Source organism: Pseudorca crassidens, chromosome 1, assembly GCF_039906515.1.
Source record: "Pseudorca crassidens isolate mPseCra1 chromosome 1, mPseCra1.hap1, whole genome shotgun sequence".
NCBI classification, from domain to species: Eukaryota; Metazoa; Chordata; class Mammalia; order Artiodactyla; family Delphinidae; genus Pseudorca; species Pseudorca crassidens.
Window position 1 is genome coordinate 48,333,070 of NC_090296.1, and position 26,198 is coordinate 48,359,267.

General features: G+C 34.6%; 1 protein-coding gene across 6 annotated transcripts in view; it reads right to left on the reverse strand.

Annotated features, from left to right (window-relative positions):
* The window catches only part of STYX (serine/threonine/tyrosine interacting protein), a 42,422-nt gene that overhangs the window by 15,430 nt on the left and 794 nt on the right, over positions 1–26,198 (reverse strand). For 4 of the 6 annotated variants that reach the window (XR_010942929.1, XM_067735563.1, XM_067735595.1 and 1 more), the window contains exons 2-10: positions 21,040–21,072; positions 19,388–19,441; positions 15,961–16,058; positions 12,865–12,925; positions 12,415–12,451; positions 11,946–11,985; positions 11,803–11,853; positions 9,364–9,436; positions 1,229–1,322 (exon numbers count right to left, since the gene is read on the reverse strand). Coding sequence is in view for 5 of the 6 variants with exons in the window: in XM_067735563.1 (XP_067591664.1) it covers positions 1,229–1,322; positions 9,364–9,436; positions 11,803–11,853; positions 11,946–11,985; positions 12,415–12,451; positions 12,865–12,925; positions 15,961–16,058; positions 19,388–19,441; positions 21,040–21,072 (541 nt within the window). In the remaining variant the exon portion in view is untranslated. Of the gene's footprint in view, positions 1–1,228; positions 1,323–9,363; positions 9,437–11,802; positions 11,854–11,945; positions 11,986–12,414; positions 12,452–12,864; positions 12,926–15,960; positions 16,059–19,387; positions 19,442–21,039; positions 21,073–22,730; positions 23,293–26,198 lie in introns of those variants that run through there. The other 2 variants (XM_067735603.1, XM_067735577.1) reach the window with 2 other exon arrangements.

Below are 26,198 nucleotides of genomic sequence, written 5' to 3' on the forward strand. Positions count from 1 at the left end.
GACTCCGCACTCCCAATGCAGGGGGCCCGGGTTCGATCCCTGGTCAGGCAACTAGATCCCACATGCATGCCGTAACTAAGAGCTCGCACGCCACAACTAAGGAGCCCGCGAGCCGCAACTAAGGAGCCCACCTGCTGCAACTACAACCTGGGGCAACCAAATAAATAAACAAATATGAAAAAAAAATACGCCAATGAAGACTTTTATACAGGAAGAATATCACTATTAGAACTATCTTTCATGAAAATAAGTCTGGCCACAATGTACAGAACAGACTAAATAACAAGAGTTGGAATAGGAGGCCAATATGGACCTGAACTTGACCGAAATTAAGGGTACTATAAAAGAGGGAGGGAATTCTAGGTACTGAGGAAACAGACCATCCCATTTTGGAAAATGATTAGATAGAAGTTGCAAAGAGTCAATGACAACTGGGAAGTTGAGCCTGAAGGATGGGTATATAGTATTATCACTAAGGAAGTGCAATATAGTGCTGGACTTGTGGAGCAGCCAGTGTTAAATTTCCAGGTCCAACACTAACCAGGTATGTAAACTGTTTCTCCTAACTTACAAGGTTGTAGGTTCAAATAAGACTGAAAGGAACTCTGGGAGAGAAAAACCATAAACTAAAAAAATTCCACGAATGCTCTAATAAAAAGAAAGGAGACAAAAAAGGGTAGCAAGATCTTGGAGAGGATGCCAAAGTTAGGATTTTGAGAGCATGCCTGGATCATTAACTTTTAAAATGGGGGAGGGGACACTGCAATAGGGAAAGGAGAAAGGATTCAAATACTTACGGCAAGAGAAAAACTGAGGTAGCTTACATTTAGTCACCCTGCTTTTACTTACTAACCACCTTTCATTTTTAATAAGATCACCTAAGTGTATTTAGGGGCTCATCTCCAGACCCCTCTTATTATTTTAATCTTTGCAACACAGTTATACTGCTTAAAGATTTAAAACTCAACAAAGTAGAAATCTGATCTTCCAACCAACACGTTCTAATTAACTAGTGGTGTACACACAGAAGCTCAATATAATACATATTTAATTATAAATTTAAAATTTGAAATTATCTTATTTTAATTAAATAGTCCATCCAAAAATTTTCTAAACAATTTAAATTGTTCAGTGTAACTTGTTAATGAGCAAAAGATGCTTCTTCTCTTCTATTTTTCACTACCATCATCTTTCTTCCCAAATTTCTCCAAAATGAAAAAATCCTTACCTGTGGTGCCAGAATGAACAGATAACGACCTTTCTATCTGAAGTGGCGACATCATCTGTATTGTTAATTTCGCTAGGTAGATGGCTTCATATTCCTAGAAAAGATTTTAATTAACTTGAATATACATTTAAATTCTTAGATACTCAAAACAAAACAAAATTTTAAAAGTGTTTAATACATACATTATTGGTATTCTTAGTTTATACTGAAAACTCTGGTGCCATATTGCTGTAAGAGAAAGGCTTAAAATTCCTATCTTATAATTTCACGTTTATTGATGAGACTATAAATCAAGTCAAGTAAATAGCTTGCACTAAGGCACTGTACATTGAACTGCCAGTCAGTATGTATTCTCTGCCACTGGGCATAAGCTATATGATCTCTGACTTCATCTGTTAAAACACATACATACCCCCAAAACCCAAACTGGCAATCTCATAGAATGATTATAAGAATAAAAAGAAATAAAATATTTTTAAAAATCAGATTAATATATGGCATTTAATTGATTCAAGTATATATTTGGTTCTAATTCCTTAAAATCAATAGTCCTCTACTTCCAGTTAAAGATGGAGTAATAAAGCCATTCCTAACTCTCTCCCCTTTCTGAAAACAAGAAATAGAGAACTCCTTATTCAAAGAAGCTAGGAAACATCCATAACCCTGAATATGAGAAAAATGAAGAGAAAAGTAAGGAATTAATTATCAAATAAGTCAGGATACTGGCTACCTTTACGATGGCAGAAAGAGAATTATGATTAGAAAGAGGCCTCAAGAGGGCTTCTGGGATTCTGGCAAACGTTCAATTTCTTTACCTGGATGGCAGTTACATGGATGTTTATTCGCACTTTATGCATTTTTATATATGTGTATTATATTTCACAATAACATTAAAAAAAAATGGAACCAGACTAAGCTATGCACAAAAGATGCCTGACTGCGGATATCAGACAGAGTGGGTACAGCTGACAAACTAACAAGCCCTTGCCTAGTATGATACAGCCAGGAAGTGTGCATGGGCTGTGGGAGGAGGAAGGGCATATTAAGGAAAATGTGAACACCCACACCTGGCATTTCTGCAAGACGCAAGCAACGTGGAGGAGAAACTGGGTTGCATGTTGCCAAGCATCTGCTGATCTTGGTCAGCTGAAAGTAAAGGCTAAACTATTGATTCTCAAGCCTGGCTATACCTGAGAATCACCTGAGGAGCCTTAAAACCTGTAGGTATATAGTCAACTCCTCTCCTCTCCCCCCAGAGATTCTCATTTAACTGGTATGGGTAACATTCCCCAGGTGATTCTAATGTGCATGCACTGTTTATCAATCTAAACAAGAAGAACCTGTGACAAAAGGGGCTTTTTTTTCCCCACAAAGTAGAGTCATACCACTGGAGAAAAGTGTTGGTGAGAAAGTCTTCCAAGACAACTGGGAAAATTTAAGCTGCCTACCTTTCCCCACCACTCCCCTGGTCCCTTTCCCACAACCTTATTGTTGGGCAAATAGCTTATCTAAGAAGAATGTCTCCAGTTCAAAGATGACCAATATCAAAAAAGGAACCAATGTATGTCTTATGTAAAGATGTTTGCAAGGGAAAGAAAAGCAACATTATAACCAAAAGTCTATATATAAAGAACACTGCATGAAAACTACACCACGGAGCAGGTCAAAATTACAATTCTCCATGAAATCAATGAGAATACGGCATTTCTGAAACGAGTTCAAAGAAGAGAGAAAAGCATTCATGGAAGAAATAGGACAATAAAAGAGATGACTATGCCATTTCCTACCATTTCAGAAAACAAACAGAACACCCCTCTTAATCCTAGTTTCCCCTCCAACTACTGTTTCATTTCTGTTTTCCCCTTCTAAGCGTAATTCCTGGAATTATCTATTCTTGCTGTTCACATTCCTCTCTTCCCATTTTCCTTTCAACTCTGAGCAATTATGCTTATCTTCCCCCTTCCACAAAAATTGTCAAGGGCACTAATGACATCATGTTCCTAACCTAATGTCAATTCTCAGCCCTTATCTTATTTAACCTGTTATCAACCTTTGAAACAGAGGGTCATTCCCCACTCTTCTAACACCTTCTTCACTTGACTTCCCAAACACCAGACCATCCTGATTTTCTTCCTAACTCACTGGCCACTCTTTTCAGCCTCCTCTGCTGATTCCCCATCTCCACAATCTCTACATGCTGGGAATACATTAAGGTTCTGTTTTTGAAATCCTTCTCTATCCACACTCACTTCTCTAGTGATCTCATCCAGTTTCAAAGCTTTCAATAGCATCTATATATTGATAACCCCTAGAAATACAGTTCTTTCTCATGAAATCCAGGCTTATATGTATACCTGCCCACTATCTAATAGCTCTCTCAACCTTAACATGACCAAAACCGACTCTTGATTTTACTCCCTTCAAATTTCATGCAGTTTCTCCCATACAAGCAAGTAGCAGTTCCTCTTCCAGTGTTCAGGCTACAAGGCTTAAATTCATCCCAATCTCTCTTCACATCCAATCCATCAGCAAATTCCGTCAGCTCTACTGTCAAATAAATCCAGCATCTGATCTCTTCTCACCTCTCCCCCTGCAACCACTTTGATTCAAACCAACACTCTCTTGACTCCATCACTGCAACAGCCTCTTAACTCAAGCACCTGCTTCTGCCCAAACCCCAACAAACCCCTACAGTATATACACAGTATACTATATTCAGCACAGCAGCAGGCAATCTGAAGTTGTTCCTTCACTTAAAATAAAAGCCAAAGGCCTTACTTATAATGGCCTACAAACGCCTGTCATGTGGCCCCTTACCTCCCAGCTTTAATCTCCTACCATTATTTGCTTACTCTGTTGCAGCCACACTGACCTTCTTGCACTTCTCGAAAATACTACGCTTACTCCCATTTCAAGGCACTTGCTCGTATATTCCTGCTACCTAGAATGCCTTCCCCCCAATATCAGCACAGCTTGTTCTCCTAATTTCTCCAGGTCTCTGCTCAAATATCATTTTTGCAATAAGGCCTTTTCTGATCACCGTTTAAAAATGCAATTCATGTCGCATCTCCTTATATGGCCTTATTTCTCCCTCCCTTATTTTTCTCTGTGACCCATTACTATCTGACCTTCTACATTTTACTTTGTTTACTGTTTAATTCTCTCATTAGAATAGGTTTCATGAGGTCAGAGATTTCTATTTTTTTCTCTGCTTTACTGCCATTGCCTAGAACAATGCCAAATAAACATGTGATGAAACAATGACATATGGGAAAGGGAGGAAAAGCTTGAGAAAAATCAAGCCAAGAGAAAAGAACAAAGTTGAAAATAATTACAGAGAAAATGGAAGATATGGAAGAAAAAGGGAACCAACATAAAATATGTCTCTGGGAGAAAAAACCAGGCAAATGAAACAGAACAACAAAAACAGAAGCCAAATACATAGTAGAAGAAAACTTTCTGAAATAAGGGAAGGTGTGACTCTGTAAGTGCTAAGGGCATACTAAGACTGAGAAGTTAATATAGAACATTCAACAAGATATACCTTGACAAATCATCCTATGTTCATCCAGACAACACCTCCTCCTCCCAATCAAGTCTTTTAAGGGGGAAAAATTTTAAATTAGGCTCCCCTCAGCCTTCTCTGGAGCAATATTCAATGTCAGGTCTGTGTACAAACCCATAAGGGAAAAAGTATTAAACAAAAAATTTTTATCTAGCCAATTGTCATTCAAACATAAGAGCAACAGAAAAATATTTTCCAAAATGCCAGGACTTAGGGAATATAGTTTCCAAGAACTCTTCTTGAAAATAATGCTCAAAGACAAACTCCATTAGTTGAATACAGAAGCTAGAATCCTATTTAAATGTAGAACTAAGGATGAACAACTAGAAAATGTGGTTATAGGACAGAATATAAATATTATAATCTGTAACAATGTAGAAAAAGTATAATCTTTTTTTTAAAAAAAGGAGGTGACAGGACATATAACAGGAGGTAGTTTAAGTAGATGATCTTACATTGCTAAGTAACAAGAGGTATAATATTTAAATATTTTTAAAGGTTTAAGAGGTAACTCCTAGAAGAACTAAGACTAATAACAAAACAGGTAGTGGAGGGGAAGGAGGAAAGAAGTAGAGGTATATAAATTTTTATCTTTTATAGTGGAAATCAACTGATAGTTATTTAAAAGTGATAACTCAAGAAACATATGTATATACTATAAAGTTACAACTGTGCCCATTAGAACTAAAAACAATAAACTTAAAAATTATCAAAAGAATACAAACATACAAAAAATTCATAAACTATAGTGAAAAGTTTTAAAAAGATGCATTTAAAAGAGAAAGCGTGACATGAAATAAAATGACAGACAAAAGTATATATCATTTTTAGTGCAAGAAAGTGGGATAAATTCACCTATTAAAGAAAAATACTGATAACAAATCAAATAGCAAAATCCAGCCATAGACCATATATAGGAAATGCATCTAAAACAAAGTGATTTAGAAAGGTGGAAAGAAAAGTAATGCAGAAACTCACAAGGCAAATGCAAACAATATTACACAAGGTTAATTTCAAAGTAAAATAATTGAATGGAGGAATAATGAATATATAACTACAATGAAGATCTAACTTGAATTTTATCTACCAAATAACACAGTACCAAAATTGGCAAAGACACTAGAAGAACTAAAGAAAAAATAAACAGAAATATAATAAAGTAAAGGAGTTTCAATTCACCTCTCAGCCCAAGACAGACGAATCAAACAAATACTATCAGCCCTCTATGCACGGATGCAGAACCCACAGATACAGAGGACTGACTGTACTATGCCATTTTATATAAGATTTGGAATTCACGGGGCGGTGGGGGTGGGGGGTGGGTGTCCTGAAACCAATCTCCCACGGATACTGAGGGACGACTGTATATTGAGCTTTATGCCCTGAAAACAGAGAATACATCTTCTTTTCAAGTGCCCAGGAGACAGTCGTAATAACAACTGTATATTAGGCCATGAAGAAAACATTAAAAAATTCAAGAAGTAAATAGTATTAGAAATGAACAAAAATGGAAAATAAACCTTGTCACCTATATAGTTTTTTTTTAAAAAAACCTCTCAAACAAATGTTAAGTAAAAAATAAAATCAAAAGTGAAATCACAGAATATCAAGCTATAACAGTAATAAAAATAGTGCATAGCAGAATCTATGTACGATATGTAGAATACGGCTAAAGCAATGCTAAGAGGATAATTCATAGTCTTGAATTCTTGAAAGAATGAAAAACTAAGCTTTCAACTCAGGAAATTCACTAAAGAATAACAGCAGCAGCAGCACGAACAACAAAAACCTAAGGAAAGCAGAAAGCAAGGAGAAATTCAAATACAAAGAAGTTATATAAACTAACCAGATCAAGGAAAAAAGAAAGCACAGATACACAAAACTGAAAAAAGAATGGAAAAATATTTTCCTCAATTTTATCTCAAATCCTATGAAATGAATGATTATATATAGGAGATTATGAAACCATCCAAAGTGACCTGAGGAGTATATGAAAATCAGACTTAACCTACCAAATGAAGAAAAGCTGTCCAAGAATTGGTCCACCCTCAAAATACACAAATGAATGAAATAATGAATAACTGAATTAAATTAAAAAATCAAGGTCCAATGATTTCACAGGTACCATATATCAGAACACCAAGAAGCCCATAACTCCAATCTAATTTACATTGTTCTAGAGCACATAAAGAGAAAGCAAGTTTCCATTTTAAAAATGAGAATCACATGATAAACACCCAAACCAGAAGAGGGTAGTATAGAAGAAAATTACAAACCAATATCACTTATTCAACTAATTCCAAAATCTTAAAAAAAATACTGACAAATAGAATCTAGCAACACATTCATGGAACATAGTGTACCATAACCAAGTGAGATCCATTTGTGAACCAAAATGATGATTCAAAATTAAGAAATCTAGCATAATGTGATCCAATAATTCAACTCACCATATTAATGGCTTAAAGGAGTAAAACTACAGTCATTCCATTAAAAAAAATTTTTTTAAGCTAAAACTCAACATCTATTCCTGGTAAAAACTCTTTACATAGGCACAGATGAATACATACACACACACACACACACACACAGACACACACACACACACACAGACACACACACACAGTGCAATACTAGAAGCACTGACACTGAAATCAAGAATAAAGTACAAGTACTATACCACTATTACTTATCATGGTTCTGATACAATGACCAACCAATGAGAAAAAAAAAATTAGAAAAGTTGCAAAATTATTATGATTTGGAGATGAAAATCTAAGACAATTAGAAAAATTTTCAGAATTGTTTAGAGTTTAATGCCAACTTAAAACAATAAAAATCAATAGCTTTCCTATATATAAGTAACTAATTAGAAAACATACTGAAGGAAAAAAACATTTTATTTATAATGGGAATAAAAGAAAATAGGAATAAATTTCATAAGAAATGCATATATTCTATATAAAGAAAACTTTAAAACACTAAAAGACATAGAAATTGACTTGAATAAATGGAACATACTCTTAGAGAGGAACATACTGAGAAAAATTTAAAGGTGTCAATTCCTTCTGAACTGTGAATGTAGAGATAATGTTATTAAAAACAACTACAGGACTCTTTCCAGTAAAGTTCACACCAAAAAATAAGTGTTAAGAACATACCAGGAAAATTCCAGAAAAAACATTAATGAGGGGATCTTGATTAAATTACTTGATATAAGTAATATAAATTACTTACATAATATTATAGTATTTAAAATTGTTTGATACAAGTGCGGCAATAAGCAGATCAATGGAACAAAATACAAGGTCAGAAACAGACTCAAGTATAGATCAGAATTTGGTATATAATAAAAATGGCATTTCAAATCAGTTGGATAAAGACAGATTTTCTTAATATACAGAGTCCTTACAAGCCAATGAGAAAAAGACCAACAACCTGATAGAAAAATAGGCAAATCATAAGGAGTTGCCACTTTTACCACCATGATAACAATGATCAAGAAGTTTCATAAAACACTTTCACTATTGGTATTGATTAGGTATGGGTAAACAGGTACCCCTTGTTTCCTGAAGCCTTTTTAGAGGCAATTTGGCAACATCAAATTTCAAATGCCCTCTGACCCAGCAATTCTACTCTGATCAGTTATCATACAGGTGCATTCACACATGTAAACAAAGATGTACCTACCAGGATATTCTTTCCAATGTTGTTTAAAATCATGAAAGGCTGGAAACAATCTAAAGGTCCTTGTATAAGCAATTGATCATATAAAACTGCAATACACACATACATCTATGTACATATACACATAAAAATATTATGCAGGTAGAGCTATATGTGATCTTCAAGATATACTATTAAGGAGACTTACTTTTCAAGTATTCTTCTTAGGCATTATTGAATTTTTATTTTTTTAACCGTATTTTTTTCTCTTTTAAATGAAGTAAAAACTAAAAGTGAATTAAAAATAAAAAGGAAGCAAAATTTAAAGTTTGGTAACTGAGACAACCCATTTTGTAGTGCTCTTGATGTCTCAATGTAAGATTTATTCCTGCATAACTGGATAGAATCAGCCAGAGCACATTCTTCAACCTATGATTTTCCTTCTTGGAAAAAAATCAAATAAATTAATCAGATAAATTCACAAGTTTACTTTACTGTCTTTTTAGTGCATCTTCTAGGCATCATCAAAATGTGAAAGAATATGGAAAAGATAAAGCATATAAAACAGAAAAAGCAGCTATACATAATACATTTAGAATCAAAACTCTTATGCTCTGTATGTGTGATTAAAATAAAGAAGTAATTGAAGACATTTCTAACACCAATTATTTTACTTTAGGTTGAAAAATGTGCCTTTAACTCTTTTTTTCTTGTTAACGGTAGCTTTTAAGAAAATATTGATAATTTTAAATACAGATGTAAACTTGAACAAAGAATCAAATTAATCAGGTTATGGCAATTTTTAAGTATTTACGAAGTAAATACTACAACTAAATTACATGAACATAAGATTTTAATTATCCTACTTTCTGACTGCCTTAAAGAGGAAGAAGAGAGAAGTTACCTGAAGCTGATGGACAAATCCAGCATTAGGATTAATACAAAATCTTCTTTCTTGAACGTAAGCAAATGCATCTCTGAAAACAAAAAAAGAAAACTAAAGCGATAATATTATTTCATGAATTAATCTCAATTTTTCCAGAATTTATCTAAAATATGAACTTACCTAACAATTTACCTGAAATAGAAAATCATAATCATACAGCTTGTACTACAGAGAAGTAGTGAATTGTAGTGGAAAAACCGAAAGCATGGTCAGACTAAGTATCACAATTCGTTTGCTTCCCAGCTGTGTGTCCTAGAAGGGGACACTTCTCAGCTTCTCTAAGCTTTATTTTTCTCAACTGTAAATCAGGCATTATAATAATTCCGATCTTGGAGCACTACTGTAAAGATGGAAGATAATAAGTATAACACATCGTGTACAGCATCTGTCACACAGTTCATGCTCAGATATTATTACTGGTTAATAAATGAGAAGTATAGGGACTTCCGTGTGTTGTTGAGATAAAAGTGCCTAGAATAGTATCTGGCACATGGCAGAAACCCAATAAATGGAAGTTATTTTCATTATTAATATTATTACTGATACATCACCAAATAATAAAGAGAATATATAAAACAAAATCTACCAGGCATTAATCATTTTCAGTTAAATAAAAGCACTTGTATTCAAATAATATTTAAGAATTAACACTTTTAAGCAAACTTTTCCATTATAATTTTTAGATAAAAAATACCAAATAAACTAAAGCATTTGGGACTTCCCTGGTGGCACAGTGGTTAAGAATCTGCCTGTAGGGCTTCCCTGGTGGCACAGTGGTTGAGAGTCCGCCTGCCGATGCAGGGGACACAGGTTTGTGCCCCGGTTTGGGAAGATCCCACATGCCGCTCCGCGGCTAGGCCCGTGAGCCATGGCCGCTGAGTCTGCGCGTCCGGAGCCTCTGCTCCGCAACGGGAGAGGCCACAACAGTGAGAGGCCCGCGTACCGCAAAAAAAAAAAAAAAAAAAAAAAAAAGAATCTGTCCGCCAATGCAGGGGACACGGGTTCCATCCCTGGTCCAGGAAGATCCCACATGCTGTGGAACAACTAAGTTCATGCACCACAACTACTGAGCCTGCACTCTAGAGCCCGCAAGCCACAACTACTGAAGCCCACGCACCTAGAGTCCGTGTTCCGCAACAAGAGAAGCCACAGCAATGAGAAGCCCACGCACTGCAATGAAGAGTAGCCCCCGCTCGCCCCAACTAGAGAAAGCCCACATGCAGCAAAGAAGACCCAACGCAGCCAAAAATAAATAAATAACTAAATAAATTAAAGATAACTTGGCAAAAAAAAAACCACTAAAGCATCTGAATGTCTACTGTATGTGAGACATGTGGATCCAATGCTGAACATAGCTCAAATGGAGAGGGTTAATGGGGAACACAGCATTAGAATGGAGAGATTGATAGGGGCATGTCATGTGAAGTTTCATTGGCCATGTTAAGAATTATTAAGGATCAGAAACCTTTGAAAGCTTTTTAGGGTAAGGTAACATATGATCAGATATATCTTTTGAGAAAATCATTCTCACTGTGGTGTGGAGAACAGAACAGACTAGAGAAGGAAAGAAAACATGAGACCACTAAGAAGGTGACTACTGGAAGAGTCCAAAGAAAACATGACTAGAGCTTGGATTAGGGAAATTAAATAATGATAAAGAGAAAGAGCCAGATTCAAGGAATATTTTAGGACAAAAAACAGACAGGATTTGGTAAAGGATCAGTTTCGGACATGGGGAGTGAAGAGAAGGAGGTATCAATGATTACAACAGATTTCTAACTTGTACAAGACACACTAAGAAAGAAAATACTGTACATTGGCCAGTTTTCTTGGTTTGTTTTAGGGTGAAAAGTTCATCAGCCTGTCCCTCTCTCTCTCTCTCTCTCTCTCTCTCTCTCTCTCTCTCTCTCGTCTATGCAATATGCTTGGAACAGATGATTTTGGATAAGACAAACAATGAGTTGTGAACAGACACTAAAACAATTCTTAGGTAATTTTTCATCCAACTACTGTTAAAGGAAAACATAATAAATTAATCTTAAACAAAGAAGCAATTACATCTTTGTCTAAGAGTTTTTAAACTCAGATTAACCAATTCCCTAGTAGTAAGCAAGCAGTTTTCCATGGGTTATTCCAACTATAATTATCTTTGGTTAAAATAACAAGAGTTAGCACTAGCTCCATAAAATAACAAACATTAGCCTAAGTGGATCTATACAAGGTAGACAAGCTACAAGGATTAAGAGACTTAACCATGGGATAAAAGGGCCTGCCTAATCAAACATGACAAGATGACAAAATCAGGAGATTATTAACTTAAATCTTCTAAACCGTCTCCATTAAGCTTTATTTTAATGAGAATCTAAATTGTGGCTAAGTTTCAGAGTACTTTCTTACCTGTACTTCATTCCAAATGTTTCCATAATGTATGCAATAACAAAGGCAGCACTGAAGAGGGGGAAAAAATTTTTAGAAAAAAACAGAAAACACAACTCATTAATTAAATGCAAGAGAAAGAAAGATTATCTCTAACTTCATACCTCCTGGAGATCCCTGCATTCCCATGGACAAGAACTTTTCCTGAAAAACAAGAAATAGTTATTCTGATAGAAAGATACCTGATTCAGCAGCTAAAATATATTGAAACTATGGATCATACTACAATAAATCTTTTCTTAAACATTTTATGTATTTTATACATACAACTTGGATACTTATTAATTTTCAAATCCTTGAATTTATTTATATTAACTGTGTGGAGATTACAGTAGACTTTTAGGTTAAAGAGATTTAAAGCTGACCCAGAACATGAAAAATAGTTCTATAGAGATATTTAAGAAAGCCTATCCAAATGAAACAAGAAGTTAGGAAAATACAAATTTGGGAAGTCTATTATACATAAATGCAGAATATGAAAGTTGTAATTAAGACAAATACTAACTAAAAAATTAACTATCATAAATAATCTCCTAAAAATAAATGTAAGCTAAGTAAAGGAATATTATTTACCTCCACTTTGTAAGCTCCCATCAATAAATTCTTTAGTCTGAAGGCAAAAGACAATGTGTTATAATAAAACATGTGGAGTAACATAAGCATAAAATACATACATACATACATACAGTGAAACAAAATATACTGAAAGTAATTTCCTGATTATTTATATGAATAAAAATTACTTTATGTCAAAAATCTCCAAAATGCTACAAATACAACTATTACAAGTTTAAATATTAGTTTGAATTTAAGAAATCTGAAGTGTGATTTCTCAAATATTTGGAGATCATAAAAAGGTTTTAAAAATAATAAATATTTAAAAAAATATAATCCCACAATTTTCAGACATAACAAAGTAAAAGTAGTATAGGAGAAAATCATGTTTCATTAAGTTTTAGAACCACAATTAAGCAGGTCAAATCATAAATAAATTTTAAATGATATTAAAATATTGATACCTACCATGGGGAAAAAACGTATTATATTTTCAACTGGATTATCTGCAATATCCAAGACTAAATATCTGAAAATAGAATATTTTGTGATAAGCACATTTTCAGATAAAACTCTCTTCATATATAAAAAATATGAAAATTTCTTGGCAACCATGAAAATAATGCAAAACAACTTTCAAAATATCATATTCCCAAGAACCGAGCCATAGATTTTATACTGCTTGAAGGCACAGATAGCATTTAAAGCCTTAAGTAACACGTTAACATTTCTCTGATATCTTATTATTTAAAAAAATCTATCTGCTTAAAATAGAAAAATCACAAGTAGGAAGAAACCTTCCTCTAGATCAGAGTGGACCTGGAAAATAAAGACAAGAATTGCCTGTTTTCCTTATTGTTATTCTTCTATTTCTACCAACTTCCCTAGGACTAAAAGACTTTTCTCTGGATGGCCCTGCCACCTTTCCTCACAACCTCAGAGAGGACAATTCAGAGGAAGCCCAAAGTCTGAGAGAGAAGAAACTAACCAAAACAGAAGGCAGCAGTCTGACAGAGCCGTGAGTCAAACATTCATTGTTTGAACTAACCTTCAGTAGAGCAACAAGCAACAAAAGACCACCTGTCCTGGAATTTTACACCTTCAAAAACATTTAAAATAAGTCATTTTAATATACTAGCCTTAATTTGTGAAAAACTTCTATTTCTGGAAATTCCCTAGCAGTTCAGTGGTTAGGACTTGGTGCTTTCACTCCTGGGACCCTGGGTTCGAACCCTGGTTAGGAAACTAAGATCCCGCAAGCCGCGTGGTACGGCCAAAAATAAAAAATAAAAACTTCCATTTCTAACCTATCCAACACCACCTGTTTATTAACACAACTTAGTTAAGTAATTAAGTTCTAAAATTTAAAGTCAATATTGCTTTAATAATCATTTTGGTGGCAGCAACTTCAATAAATTCAGGGCTTATCACACAGAAGCTGTGTCCAGGACATTTTGGCACTAAAAACAAAAATTCTATACAAATTAGAAAGCTATGTACTATGGCATTTTAAAATATAACATTTTCATTTTCTTTAATATACACAAGTCTATATGTGTGTATACATAATACACATATACAGTAGAAAAAGTTTAGAAGGAAATATACCAAAATGTTAAAGTTATGTTCCTCTGGGTTGTGTATTTATGGATGACTTTTAAAATATTTTTCTTGGTGTCATTCTGTATTTTCCAACATATCTATAAAGAACAAGTATTTCTTTTGCAATTAGAAAAAGTTAGATCTATTTTATTTTAGATTACAGATATTCCCTTTTTAAAACTAGTTTTTTTTTTTGTTTTTTTTTTTTTGCGGTACGCGGGTGTCTCACTGTTGTGGCCTCTCCCGTTGTGGAGCACAGGCTCAGCAGCCATGGCTCACGGGCCCAGCTGCTCCGCGGCATGTGGGATCCTCCCGGACCGGGGCACGAACCCATGTCCCCTGCATCGGCAGGCGGACTCTCAACCACTGCGCCACCAGGGAAGTCCCTAAAACTAGTTTTTATTAACTGAAAAATGTGTACACACAATAAAAAATTCTAACGGTATAAAGACATCTGCAATGAAACCTAATGTCTCTCTACCATCCCAGACCCTAAATTTCCCTTCTCAGAAGTAACTACTATCAAGTTTCTAGTCTGTCAGTCCAGAAATTTTCTATGCATATACAAGAATATATGCCTAATGTACTGCATATATTTTTAAACACATGGCTCTGCACCTTGCTGTTTTCATTTAATAAATCTTGAAGATTAGTCCATATCAGCACACATAGAAATACTTCATTCTTTTTCATGGTTACAGTATTCTACTGTGTATTCACACAGTATATTTTATAGTCTCTTATACTGATGGACATTCAGGTTGCTTTCATTTTTACAAACAATAAAGCAGAACATTAAAACAGTTTTAACATATATGCTTTTATACAAATATTTCTAGAATGATATCAAAAAAAAAAGAGTTAATAGTAGCTGCCTCCTAGCTAGAGATAGACTAGGTAGCTGGGTTTAGGGGAGGAAAGAGACATTTTCCTTATATACCTTTTTGACCCTTTGGCCTTTGTATCATGTGTAATATATGCTTTATTTTTTTAAATGAAGCTAAAACAAAGAACATTAAAAACCATCAGATGCTCAACCTCATCATTTTAAGATAAATGAGAAAGGCAAATTAAAACTACAACAAGACACCTTTTTTACTCTAGGAGATTGGGAAAAATTTTAAATGCTTTATAATTTTGTTGTAGAGAGATACCAAGGAAAGAGTACCTCTCATTTACTTCACAGTGGGAATGTAAACTGATACAACTCACTGGAGGGCAATTTGTAACATCTATTAAAATTTAAATGCTCACATTCTTTAATCCAGCAATTCCACCTCTACAAATTTATCCTATTGATGTATTCACATATGAATTAAATGATATATACTGGAATACTCACTACATTAGCAAAAGTCTGGAAACAATCTAAATGTCCAACAAGAGGAGATGGGTTGAATAAATTTTAGTACAGTAATACAATGGATTACTGTGCAACTTAAGAAGAATAATGCGGGAGTTCCCTGGTAGCCTTGTGGTTAGGATTCTGGGCTTTCACTGGTCGGGGAACTGAGATCCCGCAAGCTGTGCAGTGTGGGGGGAAAAAAAAGAAGAATGCAGCTAAGAAATAATATGAAGCCATCTCCAAAATACATAATTTTTTAAAAAGGCTAACTTGATCTGTAAGAATATGTTTATATATGTAACATACCTCTAGAAACGTACTCAAAAACAACGGATACCTGCAGGGAGGAGAATTGAGTATCTAGGGGACAGGAATAGGGAAACCTACTTTTCAGTATACATGTTTTTGAACATTTAGAATTCCACATTCTGTGCATGAATTACTTTTTAAAAATATTTTAAAGGAAGTTTATTCTTTAAATGATGTACTGTATGACCCATCTTTATAAAACATATATATACAGGAGAAAAATCCGATATAATAAAATCAACTTGAAATAAAAATATTACATGTTTGCTACCCTTAATATTTTTATAAGTTATAGCAACAATTCTTACCTAAATAATTGTTGAAAGTTGGGTTTAATAAAGTTTGCTTCAATATTTTGTCTTATACATATTATATGAGTTATTCCATGTTTCTGTAGTATAGGTAGCTATAAAAAAAAAAGGTAGAGAAATAGTTTAAAATACAAAACATCATCTTATTGTAAAACAGATATTTGAAAATACACAGGACTCAACTTTAGAACTAATGTAGCCACATCTGAGCTTTAAGTACAGGGGATCAAAGCTAATTTCATAATAACATACCTAAAGTGATCAGCAAAATATTTCAATGATTCAAGGTTAATACACTACACGTCCTCAAAAGGCTAACAGGATTATTTTATATCTATAATTTCAGAGCTTGATATGACCTTAAAGATAATTTATTTGGGAAACAATACTATACCTTCATTATATACCTTATTGTACACTTTGACCTTTGTATCATGTGTAATATACTTTATTACTTATTTATAATTTACATTTATATACTCTTTATTATTTATTTATAATACTATATAGTGGTTAAAAGCATGGGCTTTGGAGTCATGAGAGCCCAAGCTCTAGATCCTAGCTCTGCTAATGATCTGAGCACTGTGGCTCAATTTTCTCACACGAAAATAAGGAAAACCCTACCTATTCACTTGAGTGGTTGTGAGAATTATATAAGAAAATATGTTTGGCATACTGCCTGGGACACACAGCAAGGGTTTTCAGTAAATGGCAGTTACATATATTGACTACAATTTTTATTTTTTAGAGAGGACTACTATGACATAAACAGTTGTTCAACATCACTGATCTCTAGACTACTCCCTGCCTCTCCCAGTACACTTTTTCTACTATAAGCCAGAATTAAGTTATAAAATTCACAAAATCTAATTAAACTTTTAGGGTTTAAAAATTCTTCTAAAGTTAAAACTGGCAACTCCAAAGTATATTATATTCTGTGGTGCCTTTGGGCTCTACATTTAAAACAATTTAACATGACAACTCTAAGAACTATCAAATAATTTTTATTTGCAAGTGACTATAGGTTTCAGTGAAATTTACAGGTGACTTTTTTTTTTTTTTTTCCTGTGCGCGGGCCTCTCACTGTTGTGGCCTCTCCCGTTGCGGAGCATAGGCTCTGGACATGCAGGCTCAGCAGCCATGGCTCATGGGCCTAGCCGCTCCGCGGCATGTGGGATCTTCCCGGACCGGGGCATGAACCCGTGTCCCCTGTATCGGCAGGCGGACTCTCAGCCACTGCGCCACCAGGGAAGCCCGAAAATGTGGTTTTTAAATGTTAATTTTTGCAGCTAGGTTTCCTATGTCTGGCATAGATTAGAGTTAAATTATCTTTGTATTTTCTGAGTATATCCTGAGACAGGGGAAAGGAGGTAATAAGCATTTGGCAGGATTAACAATGAATCAATGGTGACTTCCCTGGTGGTCCAATGGTTAAGACTTCACCTTCCGATGCAGGGGGTGCAGGTTCAATCTCTGGTCGGGGAGCTAAGATCCCACATGCCTCGTGGCCAAAAAGCCAAAAAACATTAAAGAAGAAGTAACTGTACTGTAACAAATTCAATAAAAACTTTAAAAAAAATGGCCCACATTAAAAAAAAAAAATCTTAACAAAAAAATCAATGTTCTGTATTCACATTTACGGAAACTCCAAAGTAAATTCAATATTCATTCCTTTGTTTATGATTGATCTATGATATGTGAAGTTTTCATATCTACTCTATTAATGTGGGAAACTACAAGAAGACATATATAAAATTAGGGATAAAAACATGTTTTAACAAGCCTGGAAGGCACATTAGATTACTAAGTGAAAAACAAACCTTAAGATAGACCCCAAAAGTAATAGCACACAAAATAGTTTTTACTTTTCAACAGAATTTCATTTATACAAAGCAAATTATGACCTTATCTCATACCTAGAAACAACAGAAAAATTTTAGAAAAAGAAATGGTTCACTACTTACAAGGAGCCTAAATATGTCCCTTTTATTAAAACTGTATTTGAATGTAATAAAAGATAGGCTAAACTAAGTGAGTTTATTAGAACAGGAGTTTATTCCCTAAGGTTTCTTTATCTCCGTTATTCTTTTGTTACTTTTTTGGATGATGAAATGAAAAGAAATATGGGCTGTACTATAATGACTCATGGTGGGAAATAATCAAATTTTGCCATAGAAGCTTTTCTTCAGTCCAATGCGACTTATGGTGAAATTAGGGGGGAGAGATTTTGAGACGATAGATCTGTAAACAAACACTTATAAATTAATGTGAGAAAGAGTATAACAGGTATATTTATAAAGTGCAGTGAGAATACAAAAAGCAAATAGTCTAAAATCATCCTGAAGGCCAGTATTTGTGAATATTACATTATTTGGGCATAACTTTGTTTTTACAAAGTAAGTCACAGTTAATTCTATAGTTATCTACCATATTCTTTCCTTAGTATTTATTTACATAGATTTTTTTTTATCAACGTCCCATCTTTCCAACTTAGCTGTAAGCCATCAAAATGACTAGGGTTACTCTTAGATAGTCCTCAACAGTCAAAAAGCCTTCCAGTACCAAAAGGAATGACATTAACTTTAAAAAATTCCCAATCACCTAAAATTCGTAAATACATCAAATTATTTCATAAAAGCTTTAAATTCTACAGTTTTTATAAAACCTACTGCAGGTAAGTATCATACACAAGAACACTGACTTCTAAATAGGCAGGTTATTAGGGAAAACATTTGTGACACAATGTTTCACATTATAATTCAAAGAGAATTAGCACTGCCATAATTCATAGGGCTGAATCCTCTAGAAGTGACAATAACACTGTTACATATATTTGAATGAGATCTACCCTTTTAACTGTGTAACTGAAGAAATACATTTCAGGTTAACTATATAGGACATCTAGATATATAGTACAATACTTTACAACCTGGAACATCCAGACCTCTATAGTCTGGAAGAACAGAAGATTTGAGTCACTTCAATTAAAATGTGTGGGTGTGTATGAGTGCATTCGTATACACTTGTGCACGCACACTCTCTTACCCTTTAACTAAAATGTTAAATAACCTTATTTTAGGATTTAATTGTATCTCATATTTTTCAGAAACTATGATTAGCAATTACAGATGTCTAGTATCTTAGAGGGTAAATAAATTATTAAAGGTCAGTTTTCAGTAAGTCTTTTAAATACATGGATTTCATGAGGAAAAAAAATACAAAAACTCATTTGTGATTTGTGGTTAAACATGAGAATCACTGGTCTAGTAAAATTTGGAAAGAACTAGGTGCTCCAGAGTGACAACTACTGTTAATATGCAATATCGGTGCACCCTTCCTCAAATAATACTCTTTCTACCAAAAAATTTTACTCCAAATAGTTGGTTAATAAGGTCTCTTGATGAATCTAATCTAAAGTTCTTACCTTGCTTTTCATGGCAGAAGAATATGGGCCTAAAAACAATCCAGGCAAAATTTCCTAGGAAAAAAAATTGAGCTATTTACCATCAGCAATTTAAATCTATACAAAATATGTACCATATAAGTGGATTAGCTGAGTGTTTTCATAGCTGTTATAATAATTTGCTAAAAAGCTTGTTATTTAGGGAGTATTTTCTAGCCACACTGAGCAAATGACTGGGAAGAGAAATGCAGATGTGCTTTACATAATCAAATGACATATTTAAAGTTGAAATGTAGTTCTGAAAAGTCAGATATTTGAACTTCCATAGAGCTTTTTTTGTTGCAGAGCACAGGCTCCGGACGCGCAGGCTCAGCGGCCATGGCTCACGGGCCCAGCAGCTCCACGGCATGTGGGATCTTCCTGGACCGGGGCACGAACCCCTGTCCCCTGCATCAGCAGGCGGACTCTCAACCACTGCGCCACCAGGGAAGCCCTCCATTGTGCTTTTTATAAGCAGTTTGAGTAGAATTACTATATTGTATTGTTGTCTTTTAGATTACTAAAACACCTGTAATTTTATTTCTATTCTCTATTATAGTTTAGAAATAAAATAGGTATAAAGAAAATCATCCCTTTGGAATTACACAAAACCTTATTCAGTCAAATCAAAAGTAGTACAAGATAAAACAATTACAACTTTTACCTATGTAAAGTATTTTTGCAAAGCTTAAAAAGAAAGACTATTGACAGTTCCAGCAATTTAAATAAGTAACTTCTGAATGGTGAATTAAAATTTATTCTATGTGAATTCAATATAGAAAGCTTTCAGTGTGAATTCTATGTGAATTCAATATAGAAAGTTTTTAGTATATAGAGTATGTATCATACTCTATATACTAATATAATTTTGTAGTTCAGTTCTATGGGACATCAGAATTATTTGTGTATAGGTGTGATTTCTTCTAATAGCTTCTTGTGGACAGAAACTAAATTTTACTCATATTTGCATTCCCCATAGCACCAAGTAAAATGCCCCATGGGTAATCACAGATTTTTAAAAAGTGAATTTTCACAAAAAGAGAAAGGAAACAGATTTTTAGAAGTCAAGGGATTCCTGAGAAGGGGAGACATTGCTTGATCTTGGGAGTAGCAAAGTTGAAATGCAAAACAAAAAAAGTACTGCTATGTGGGTTAGCTATCACTAATTCATTCATTCCATACTGTGAGTATTCAACTCAATCTTCTGGAGAACTTCACTATGAAAGTTGACTGGGAATCAGACACGAAGATGAGCAATTAGTCAAAAGGGTGATGTGCTTTACAGTCAACTCTCCTGAGTTTATCTAAGCTAGACAAACACAGAAAGTAAACTGCTTTTAGAAATAATACAAATATTGTACCCAATTTTTCAGATGAAGAAAGACAAAGTGACTCATTAAGTACAAACATATATTACTATGTCCATGGTTCTAATCTAAGATAGAAATTTCATCTCCCATCTTTTTAAGAGCCATGATCAACTTTAAATATGTTAATATTTAAAATACTCAGTGATGAACCTACAGATCATGAGTCAACAAGACTCAAATCCTTTGTGAAATTAGGTTAAATTATTTAACAATGATAGTAACAGTAACACGGGCTGGCTGGAATAAATGAGAAGGTTGTCATACCTGCATCTCTCGTCTCATAGGGTAGGTCCACTCCTTAAAAATGGAAGGAAAACAAAAGAAAAGTAAATAACATTATGAAAAAGTCACCCAATTAAAGGTTAAAGATGTGATATACAAGTGTATGGATTTTTTAAAAATACATTATACTTATAGAATGTTCTATAAAAACAGCTGATTCAATTGGCTTCACAAGCACCTAAAAATTTAAGTGACAAGAAACAACGATTAAGGTAATTCTTTAAATAACTGGGCTTCCAAAATTATGATTATGTTACTTTATAATGGATGGAATAGTTCAATAATTATAAGGATAGGTATTCCAGAAGTTTCTCTCAAAAATGATCCTCTAAATCAGAGATGTCAAATACACTTTTTGTCATTCGTGCCAACTCTAATCAACTGGCAGTAGATAGCTAAAACCCTGTGTGGAGAAAGACTCAAGGAAGAAAAGAGTGCTGTGGTCATTGAGCAATATCTGCAATGATGAAAGAAGAACAGAATGTGATAAGTATTTATTTGCCATTCCTGATCTAAACTGCCAGATGCTCATCAAACAGCCTTTCCCATATCTCACTTGGGCTTAAGATTCTGTCTAGTTCAAGTTCCTTTACAGATACACTTCACCAAAGTACAGAGTTCATTCTTGGAATGCAGACCAAGATAAAGAAGTTGGAAAATAATACAAAATGGCAAAAGACAGAAAATATTTTAAAAGAAAAAGAAAAAAGCAATACAGTGAATTGAAATGAAGAATCAAATATAGTACAGATAGTCCTCATTTGTAAATGGACTACATTCCAAAAGTTTCTAGCTTGGTTGCTTAAAACTCAGAATTATAAACAGTAATTAGGTTTCTAAAGTTAAAACTGCAAAAAGTTTTAAAAAAAAACTTTCTATTTTGAAATAATTTTAGAATTACAGAAAAGTTGAAAAAATAGTACAAGGAATTCCCTTTACCCTCCATCCAGATTCCCCAAGTCAGAAAAGTATCTTTAATATCTAAGGTAGAAATGTATCTCTGTAATGGAAAGAGAGAATAGTACTCCTACAAAGACAGCATTTTTTTTAAAATAGAGAAACAAAATACATTTTTCATTTTTAATCTTGAAAAATGGTCTCGGCAATGTAGTAGAAGCAGACTATAAAGCCTGAGAAACCATCTATGAAATGACTGTTAAAAAAATATAATATATATATATATATTATATTTTTGTGTGTGTGTGGTACACGGGCCTCTCACTGTTGCGGCCTCTCCCGCTGCGGAGCACAGGCTCCGGAGGCGCAGGCTCAGCGGCCATGGCTCACGGGCCCAGCCGCTCCGCGGCATATGGGATCCTCCCGGACCAGGGCACGAACCCGTGTCCCCTGCATCGGCAGGCAGACTCTCAACCACTGCGCCACCAGGGAAGCCCTGTTAAAATATATTTTTAAAGGTATCTTTAAATGCATAGCTGAACTAAGAAGTGAGGGAAATCCCCAGAGAGACACACACTCATAAACACAAGAAAGCACAAAACCAGCAAGGGTAGTAAGCACTGAAACACAGCATACTGAGAAGATCTGCTAGTCTTTTCATGGCCTTATATTTCTTTCTGTTCTTTTAAAATGTAGGTATAAAAGAACTTATAATGAGGTGCTAAAATGCCCAAATCTCAATGTAGAGCTCAATCAATTTTTACAAACATACATACCCATATGATCACCACTCAGATGAAGATTTCCATCATCCCAGAAAGTTCCCTCATTCTTCTTCTCAGTCAATATCTCCTGTTTTCAGAGGTGACCACTGACTTCCATCACTATAGATTTTAGTTTTGTCTGTTCTGAAACTTCATGTAAATGGAATCATACAGCAGTACTATTTTATGTCTGGTTTATCTCACTCAACTTAATGTCTGTGAGATTCATCCATGTTGTTGTGTATGTCAGTAGTTTGTTCCTTTTCACTGCTGTGCAGTATACTATTGTATAAATATTCCACAATTTACTCATTCTCCTGTTGGTAAAGATTTAAGTAGCTTCCAGGTTTTGGCAATTATGAATAAAGGTGCAATGAAAACTCTTTTATATGCTCTTTGGTGGACATATGCATTTATTGCTCTTGGATATATAAGTGGCAATGGAATGACTAAATCACAGAGTAGGCCTATATTTGGCTTTACTAGACACTGTCAAAAGTTTTAGAAGAGCAATTTACACTCCCACCAGGAATGTATGGGAGTTCTAGTTGTTCCACATCCTCATGATGGACTTAATTTTTTTTTTTTTAACATCTTTATTGGAGTATAATTGCTTTACAATGGTATGTTAGTTTCAGCTTCACAACAAAATGAATCAGTTATATATATACATATATTCCCGTATCTCTTCCCGCTTGCGTCTCCCTCCCTCCCACCCTCCCTATCCCACCCCTCCAGGCGGACTTAATTTTAAATGGCACGGCACATGAGACAAAGCCTAGGACCTGCTCAAAGTCAGATCATGACCAAAAAGCTGGGACCCCCAGAGGGCAACACCCTAAGTGAAAGATAAAGTGGTGGGAGTGGGGCCTCACTTCATCCCCATAAAAATGAGTACTCTTGCCTTTCCTAGCTTTGGTTCTGAGTAGGTGGTGGTGGTGGTAGTAGTGGGGTGGGGTCTTCCTAACCAATCTGGTCTTCACTAAGGTTTGGCATTAGAATGCAATTATCTTTGTGAGGCCAAGTGAAAATTTAATGTCAAGTGGTCTTGGGTAAAAAGTGTCCATGGGTTCCTGGGAGAAGCAAATGCATTTTCTCTCCGGTGGAACATACCTTAAACCTAGATCAGAAATAATTCAAACAGATAGGTTCCAATGAACTCGCAATATAAAATTCATTTTTTAAAAAAAAGAGGAAATGAATAACCATGAAAAGCGATACAACTGAATCACAGCCACAAAGATGGCAGATATTAATTACAAAATAGCTAGCTAGTGGGAAGCAGCTGCACAGCACAGGGAGATCAGCTCGGTACTTTGTGACCACCTAGAGGAGTGGGATAGGGAGGGTGGGAGGGAGATGCAAGAGGGAGGAGATATGCGGATATACGTATATGTATAGCTGATTCACTTTGTTATAAAGCAGAAACTAACACACCATTGTAAAGCAATTATACTCCAATAAAGATGTTTAAAAAAAAAAAAACAATGGGAAATCACAGCAGTTTTAAAGGAATGATGATCTTTTTGGAAACCCATCTAAACACAGCTAAATTTCTGCTAACAACTATCCTGTAAAGAGTGCTCTAACCAGTATTTCACGAAACTTGGAAGTAATATTTTTATAGAAGTGACAGGATCATCAAGCTACCATAGCCTGATCACAACAATCATTAAGAGCTTTCACTGAAATCTCTGTACTTGAATTTTTTTTTACTTAAGCAAGATTTGGATTGTGATTGGTAGTGCTTTCTATGTGGAGGAACTATGCTGGCTGGTCACCATAACCATGAAAAACTGTTTGCCATTTTATGTATCTCACTGGAAATTAGAAAATTACATTGTTTTATTAGTCAGTTTTTCATGAGTAACTATATGCCCTATTTAATGGTTATTTACAGTTTTGTCTGTCCAGAAAGCATCCTCCATCTTTTATGAAATGCTCCTATGGTTTTGGTGGGAGGGCTACTAATGATAAGCTTCACTCCCCTAGCCCAGAGTGAGTATCTGACCTAGACTGGACCCCTCACTGTATTCACCCCTTCCTGGCTCTCTTGACTGATCCAAAGGATGGGCATATGACCTAAATTGGGCCAATCTTCTAGATTTTAAACACTGAAGCTTAGAGAAAGGCACTTTTGTTCCTCAGTGTGTATGCTGTAAGCATATGACCCTCGAGCAACTGATGGCCAAACTCCATACCTGTGCAGAAGCCCAAGAAAAAGAACAGACACTGACAGAAAGTAGAGACAAGCACTAATGAAAGGCAGAGGCAGCTCTGATGCATTATAATACTATCTAGTCAAGTCCCTGAGAGCAGCTGCACTCCAAACTTTCTGGATTTAGTTACTTCTTTTCTTTTTTGCTTAAGCTCCTCTGGTTTTTGTCACTTGTAACCGAGAGATAACAAACATCCAGTGCTATGAAATAAGGAATGAACTGGCTTTCAGCAGATAATATCATTATGTACTAGGTTTAAGCATTACTTCTGTCCGACACAGAAAAGAAGCTATATTCCTCGTAAGATTTTATAATCTTTGCAAAGATAAGATATATTATTTACACAATAAAAGATTAAATACAAAGTCTGTAAACATTTTAAACTAGAACTATTAAGATTAGAACAGGGAAGAATTGAGGTGTAGTAAAAAGGACAATGAATTAAGAATGAGGAGACCAAGGTCCTCACTTGTGTCTTGTGCTAGGCATATCATTTATTCTTAGTAAGCTACAATTTCTTCACTTTAAAAGTAGGAATGCTCTACATTATTTCTAAGGTTGCTTCCAGTGATGAAATTTCTGAATCATTTTGAGGATATAAAAGCATGCTCCTCATTCACATTATTCCATATGAAACAAAGAAAAAAGTGTAAATTCATTTTTAACCTAACCTAAATTCTACTTTTTTTTCCTATTTAAGAGTCTACTCTTAAAACATGAAATTCTCAAGGATTATTATCACAAGCAAAAGATCCGCCCCCAATAAAAAACGTGAACCACAAATGAAGACATTCAATAGAATGAATATTTGGTATAAACTGAATGATCTCTTAAAAATAGAGATTTTAGATTTCTTTCTTTCTGGATCCTACTAAAGCATATCTGAATATCATTGTTCTGTTATAACTGAGTCTTCAGAAAAATTCTAATTTAGTATTCTGCAATACCATAAAGTATTCCAAACTAGGAATAGATGGGAAAAAACTCAGTACAAACGTTAGGGAAGGAAGAAGTAAGGTGGGGTAAAAAGAACCCCAAATTAGAAATCAGGAGAACAAGTTATAAAGAATTTTATTCCCCATATTAACTTCTCTCCAAAGGGCAAGGTTTTGGATTGAAGTTTTCAGATTCGAACGAGCTAGCTTTGTGACATTTACTCTGCTGGTCACGGCTTGCCTCAAAAACACCAAAAACCAAACCAAACCAAAACAAACCAACTACTTCGGGGAAACTTTTTGAAGGCACACTTAGCAAGTTCAGG